At 38.0% G+C, this 7,500-nt stretch overlaps 2 protein-coding genes across 3 annotated transcripts in view; one reads left to right on the top strand and one right to left on the bottom strand.

The window, feature by feature from the left end:
• Positions 1-4,516, bottom strand: part of LOC144977912 (uncharacterized) — a 7,581-nt gene extending 3,065 nt beyond the window's left edge. The window contains exons 1-2 of the mRNA XM_078923326.1: positions 4,418-4,516; positions 387-800 (exon numbers count right to left, since the gene is read on the bottom strand). Coding sequence (XP_078779452.1) covers positions 387-768 — 382 coding nt within the window. The 5' untranslated portion in view covers positions 769-800; positions 4,418-4,516. The remainder of the gene's footprint in view (positions 1-386; positions 801-4,417) is intronic.
• LOC144977777 (soluble guanylate cyclase 88E-like) overlaps positions 1-7,500 on the top strand; it is a 145,796-nt gene that overhangs the window by 118,746 nt on the left and 19,550 nt on the right. For both annotated transcript variants that reach the window (XM_078923169.1, XM_078923168.1), the window contains one exon: positions 7,097-7,264. In XM_078923169.1, coding sequence (XP_078779295.1) covers positions 7,097-7,264 — 168 coding nt within the window. The remainder of the gene's footprint in view (positions 1-7,096; positions 7,265-7,500) is intronic.

Here is a 7,500-nt window from a genome sequence, read left to right as displayed (position 1 = left end):
TACATTTTCCTAAAGTGTGTAAGGACAGGGTTAAGCGTATCTAACTCAAGGTCTTTAGATTGTTGGGGATCAGTTTTACTGGCCCGGATTCAATAAATGCCATATTAAATATTATGTTAATCGACGTGAGGCTCATAAAAACAAATTGAAACAATCAACGTAGTATATATAGATAGTATGCGCTTGGCTAAGAAGCTCAAAACATTGCCACCCGGAAGTATAACGGCCCAAACACACAAAACTATGTGTAACCTTGAACGTTTATAGTCTGGTCAATACAGTTTAATGAGAATTATTCCTAAACATGGATGGCAAAAAGCATTATATAACAAAGACCTAAATGACGTCATCTTCATCCTATCTATATTTCTCATCAAGCAACTTACATTCCACTACATCGCTTCTCGTCACGAACATGTCCCTCTCACTCAAGCCAGAAGCCCACATGACCTTTGCATGACCCCATCGCATCGCCATCTTCTTCCAGTTGAAATCGGTCTGCGTGTATGTCGTTCTCACTCGCGTCTTCAACAACTGTTCGTCCAGCATGGTTTGAAGGTTATTCGGCTTCGGCTTCGGCCTTTTCTTCTTCTTCTTTGTCTCGTCTCTTTGGTCCCCTTTCGAAGTTGTCGCTGTGTCGATCAAAGTTTGAAAGTCTACCGACTTTATAATCCTCATCATTTGAGGGTCGTGACCAGATTTAGAGTTGGAGCCTTCAACCTGTGCGGTCTCTGCTGTCCCGCTACCTTTTCTTTGCTCCTCGTCCATCTTTTGCTCCTCGATAGCTATGTGATGTCTTTCTGTGCAAAAAAAAAAAAAGGGGGGGGGGTGATTCTAAAGAATAATATGTGACCCTTCGCCTCAAAACGGTATTAAGTCGGGTTGGTAAAGATGTTGAAAATTGAATTTATAACCGGAAATATCAGACTTGTGTTGAGTTTGTATGTTTTATTGAGGAGAATGGATACCATGTTTTAGGGTGCTAATGCCAACAATTTATATGTTTGACCTGTTTAACATTAACTTTGGCTTTTAATCATAGTTTTCGTTCAGACATAATACTGTTTTGAGACGATGGGTCACATAATATACTTGTTATAAAACGTGGAAGCCGGAAATACAAGAAGAATAAAATCTGAAAAAAAAGACATGAATGGGATAGAGTGAGAAAAAGCAGATAGCCTTCGTTAACCCTCTCCTTACCACCTAGAGCAAAATCGTCACATTTGTTACGACACAATATACCTTTTTTTATTATTCAGATATATTTTGTTCATAATAAACTTTGAAGAATGATCTTTGTTGGATTTATAAGAACATAATGTTTTTTATAGAGAGCTTTTTTTAGTTAAAAGAATCAATTTTTCTGCTGGATAAGCCTGCCATTTTGGGAAAATACTGAAAATGATCGGTAAGGAGAGAGTTAACTAAAAGTCCGATAGTGATCCCAAAAATATCGTCATTAAAAAAATGAGCTTTTGTATACGGTAAAAAAAAAATATGCCTTTTCCGTAACGACATCATATGACATCGTTGCTTAGGCATTCCACGAAGGAATATAGATAACTCATCAAACAAGATGTCTTATGTCAACAGGAATCACCCATGTTGTCTAAGTGAGCAAATTGGGGGTTAATAATCTTGCTCAAGGAAAAAAACGAAAGTGCCTGAAGCGGGGCTCGAACCCGGGTCCTTCCGGGTCACAGTGCAATGCCTTAACCACTCGGCCACTTCGCCCCCCCCCCTCCCCCTATAGGGTAATAATTTCCACTAAATGTGCTCAACGCACTTTACAAAGGTTACCTGGCCAACAGCAACAAGCTAGCCACATGTAGAACGAGACAACGCTGTTCATTTTACACCTGAGTACGGTGAGAGAATGTGAGTAAATAGCTTTATCCAGGGACTCTACTATTCGCCGAGCGAGGCTTGAATCCAGAATCTTCCGATCCGAAACGAGTAGTGTATACCTCTAGACTCTGGGTGGGGATCCTGACCTCCCATAGCGGGCAGGGAGGTACACACTGTGTCCTCTATCCCCTTATATCTGTTTTCCAACTTGCTTTCTGTCTTTGTCTTGGAATGAGATTACTTGGTTTTGTCCTAGCACTGGCCGGAGTCCTAGCTGGGAGGGAAACAGTCAAATGCATAGTTATTGTTTTGGGAGATGATATTTTTTTCCTTGTAAATCATCTCTCTGTTATGTATTATTATTTGTATTTTGAATGTATTATGTAAGCATTTGAGTGTGTTCCTCTTTGTTGGATTTTGTGCTTGTGTCTGGATGAGACTTGTAGGTGATTTCAAACGAAGTACAACGGTGGTGTGCTCTTGGAATCTACATCTGGTCCCTATTTGTTCTCATTTCCCCTTAGTCTTACTTTTTCTTGAGTGCTTTAATTGTAATTCTAGAACTTTTTACTATCCCATTTCCTTCCTTTTTACTGGCGCTGATATAACCTAAATGTGTTGCAAGCGCCGTAAAACCCTTAAAAACAAAAACAAAAACAAAACATACCTCTAGATTCTAGACCACATCGCCGCACAAGAAGATGAAGATCACGGAAAAGGTTAATTTATTGTGAGTTGTAATCAATAGTTCAACCAATGGAATCATTTAATTCCTTGAGCACTTCTAACAACTAACTCACTTTTTACTCTCGTTTGGTGATCGTCGTCTTCTTTGGTGACATAATGTTTAATCTGTATGGTTGGCGCTGAAGAAACCAATGGTCTGGTTGTATTTCAGCGGCGTCCTCATTGGGCGCGGGCCCATGTCAGTCGGGCCTTGAAATCGTTTAGGTGTGGTGCCATGATGACTAGTTCATCCAGCCCGTTCCACTCCGAGATAGTTCTAATGTAGAACGAATTTCTGTAGTTTTGTGTTCTTGTCTGTGGGATTTTGAAGCAGTTCGAATTGTTTGTGGCGTATCTCTCAATGGGGTTTTCGGTTATGCGGTTGGCAAAAGGTAGCAGGCCTTTAGATTACGAAGGCCACGTTCACCAAAGGAATACTTGAGCTTTGAGCTTTTTTTGAGCATTTTTTTTAATATTGCGCAATATCCACTTAACGTGCTCAAAGCGCTTTACGAAGGGTCCCTGACCAACAACAACACGTAACATAACTATCCAAGATTTTTCTACAACAGAGAGGACCTACAAAATATCTCTGTCGTCTATCTGGAGTTTATTAATGTATTTATGTCTTTATTGGGTTTTATCGTTGTTGGCTGAAGAACGGTTTTGAGTCAGAAGCGTTCCGTGTTTGGTAATTTGTTCTTTTTTTTTAAAGATGTATTCAATTTTTTGTTTATTACTTGCTACAATAATGGAAAATTTGCAACTTTTTTTAGCATCGAGATATCTTGATGAAGAAAAAAAAACGAATTTTAGATTTGGCTTATTGGTCATCCGCTGAATAGGGCAGAAATAGGTAGTAGTTGCGTCACACCTTCTTCTTTTCCTGTTCAACACTAAACGGAAGTGTGTAACCAGTCCTCCAGACAATGAATGAGAGGCCTTCCGAAAGCTCCTTGCGCTAAGGGAAACAACTCTAAAATTCCCACAACTAACCCTAAGAAAAAATAAAACCTAGTACCTTTAACTAACCCTCCCGTTTGTTCATAGGGGAATATGAATAAGTTACATGTTGATTCATAAAGTGGAATAACTATTTTAATAGCAGGATGTATAGTATATGCAGATTCATATGATTCCGTGGTGGGGAGGCCTTCCGTAAGCTCCTACATCCCCAGTATTCTTTTTTTTATATAATGCTCTAGTAGAGGGTTTAGGAGGGGGGAACCTTTTTTTTAAGACTCCCCCCCCCCCTCCCAAACCCCCTACTAGAACATTATTTTTAAAAAAGAATATTGGGGATGTAGGAGCTTTCGGAAGGCCTCCCCCGTGGCGTAAAATGGGCGCCCATAAGGCGCAAGATTGTCTATTAGTCGCATACGACGTGTACTTATTTGTAGGTCTGATAACCCAAGTCCAGTCCTTATGGGCTCTTTGTTGTTATTGGAAATCTCAAAATATGATGCAAAATATTGCCCAATACAGTACAACAATGTCAATGTTAAACTAGGGCCATAATTGGATTAGGTCAGACCTGCATATATGTACACGTCGGTCTCATAGATGAATATTATTAATAGAATATAGATCAGGGGAGGCCTTCCGAAAGCTCCTACATCCCCAGTATTCTTGTTTTTTATAATGTTCTAGTAGGGGGTTTGGGAGGGAGGAAACTTTTTTTTTAAGTCTCCCCACTCCCAAACCCCCCACTAGAACATTATAAAAAAAAGTTTTCCCCCTCCCAAACCCTCTACTAGAATAAGAATACTGGGGATGTAGGAGCTTTCGGAAGGCCTCCCTAGATCAGTATTATAGTGTAAAGACTAGATTAAGGCCTTACTTTATATTTAGGGTACTTTATCCAACGTTTTATTAAACTTATCTAGCTAGATTTACTTTGAAACGAAGATTATAGCTTTTTATTCATGTCAAAATCTTGTGTTCATTTGATGTGTTTATACGTTCTAATGTGTATTTCCTTTTCCTGACCATGATAAATAAATAACAATGTGAAATATGATTGAAGGTAAGCACGAAAACAGATCAAATGGACGTTTAGGGTTTCTCCTTTATCAACAAAACAGGATGTCTGTAGTGTTTCATTCATCCTGTTTTGTTGATGATTAGGATACCCGAAACGTCCATTTTCTCTGTTTTCGTATATTATATTAAATTGAAGCTTACATTCAATTTCACATTGTTATTTATTTCTTCGAGCTTCGAGCAGCAACAATTACATTTTCCTGACCACAGTGCAATTCTACAAGCGAGACCCTTTGGGGTCAAATCGACGTTTACCTACATATTTGCAGGTCTGATAACCCAAAGTGTTGAGCTTAGAAAGTGAGCTTTTATATAACGCAATATCCACTAAACGTGCTCAAAGCGCTTTACAATGGGTCCCTGGCTAACAGCAACATTTAACATGTAGGAGGGGACATGACGCCTTTTAGGCGATATTACATTTTTTTTCGGACAGAGACAACGCTGTTAACGGCCAGGTACCCGTTTTACACCTGAATAGGGTGAGAGAATGTGAGTAAAGAGCCTTCTCCAATGACTCAACTATGCGCCGAGCGAGGCTCGAACCCAGGACCTTCCGATCCGAAAGCGAGTGTCATACCACAAGACCACATAGCCGCACAAGTTTTATGGGCTCATTTATGTAATGGAAATACTCTCAAACTAATACAGAATATTTTTCATTCCAACAATGTTTAAAACAGGCCGATACTTTCGTTCGGGCTATCCGACCTGCTAATGTATGCACCTTTCTTCAAATACTTTGTAATCTAGTGTTAAACTTAGCAAATTAGTCGCCCTATATGAATTGAAGGCGACGCGTACATACATGCAGGTCTGACATCCGAACCCAATAATGGGCCTAGTTTAACATTGTTGTAATGGAAAATATTTTGCGTCATTTTTTTAAAGATTTCCATTACAACAATGAGCCCATAAGTAATTGGGTTATCAGACCTACAAATAAGGGCACGTTGTCTGGCACCGTTTCATACAGACTTCTTCAAATCTTTATCTCTTGTACAACCAGAGTAATCGTACAAGCTTCGCGCGACTCCCGACATATTGGGCCAAATCCCGATCTGCAGACATGACTGAATACTCTTCAATAGTCGTAACGTCACTTCCTTCCTAATGACGCATGGTAACTTAGTAACACTGGCTCTAAACTATCGGAACAATGGCGGACGCCCGTATGAAAGATTTCTCCGGCGAGCATAAAAGCGTATCCAGCGGGGGAAAAAAACCCATAAATTTGATCATGTTTTGACTTTCACACATATCACAAGGCATATGAAAAGTTCCAGCCAGCATGAAAAATAGAAAAAAGTAATGATTTTCTTTGTTTAGAACCAAGATGGCGGCCGTTGCCGGGCGGCGTGACATCAGACTATTGAATCGTATTAGAATGACAGTAGGCGGGAGTTCCATGGGAAATGGACAAATCTGCACACATACTGTTTTGAAGCCCATTTATTAGTCTTTATTCTGAATGCGATTACTTCTTCAAATCTTTATCTTACAACCATACCTGCTTCCTAGATTTCTCAATTTGATATTTTCAAACGGTAATCAAAAGGTCTGAAGTTCGACTCCCAGTCAAGGTCGACTGATTTTTTGGGATGTTTTTTTTTTCTTGTATTTTTCTTTCTTGCTTGCTTTGTCTGGCACCTTTCATACACGCTTGTTCAGGTCTTTATATGATGATAATGGTGATGATGATGAAGATGATGATGATGATGTTGATGACGATGAGAATGACGATGACTACGATGTTATTAGTGTACATATGTGTGAGTGTTTATGTCAATATATTATGTAATGATTGTCCCTATAATAATGTTATAAATGTAACCAAATGACAAATTGCCACTATTTTGAGGACAATAAAGGCATTATTATTATTATTATTATTATTATTATTATTATTATTATTATTATTATTATTATTATTATTATTATTATTATTATTATTATTATTATTATTATTATTATTATTATTATTATTATTATTATTATTATTATTATTATTATTGCTATTGTTATTATTTATTATCATTATTATTATTATTATTATTATTATTATTATTATTATTATTATTATTATTATTGCTATTGTTATTATTTATTATCATTATTATTATTATTATTATTAATTATTATTATTATTATTATTTTATTATTATTATTGTTATTATTATTGTTATTATCATTATTATTATTATTATGACGGCGACGACGATGACGACGACGACGACGATGACAACGACGACGACGACGACGACGACGACGATGATGATGATGATGATGATGATGATGATGATGATGATGATGATGATGATGATGATGATGATGATGATGATGATGATGATGATGATGATGATAATGACGACGACAATGATGATGATGATGATGATGATGATGATGATGATGATGATGATGATGATGGTGATGATGATGATAATGATGATGATTATGATGGCTTTCCGTCCACCAGGTTGACATTAAAATCGACGTCCTGGAGGAAATTATCACAGATAAAGGTTGTAACGTGACCTTTCGACTGAACTTCGACAACCACGCCTTCACCTGTCCTGGTTCCTCCAAGGAGATTGCAGCCTCCTTCGAGGGTTATCCAAAAGTCAAGAGTGAAACGTTCTTCGAGGTAGAAAAAAAATAATTGAGCTTTATATAGAGCAATATCCACTAAATGTGCTCAAAGCGCTTTACAAGGGGTCCCTGGTCATCAGCAACATTTAACATGTAGGACGGGACATGACGCCTTTTAGACGATATTGCAATTTTTCGGACAAAGACATCCCTGTTAACGGCCAGGTACTCATTTTACACCTGAGTACGGTGAGAGAATGTGAGTAAAGATCCTTTTCCAAGGACTTAACT

Source organism: Berghia stephanieae, chromosome 8 (assembly GCF_034508935.2).
Source record: "Berghia stephanieae isolate SIO BIC M18660-M18661 chromosome 8, UCSD_Bste_1.3, whole genome shotgun sequence".
NCBI lineage: Eukaryota > Metazoa > Mollusca > Gastropoda > Nudibranchia > Aeolidiidae > Berghia > Berghia stephanieae.
Note: the sequence above shows the minus strand (reverse complement) of the source record. Positions and strands in the feature narration are given on the sequence as shown.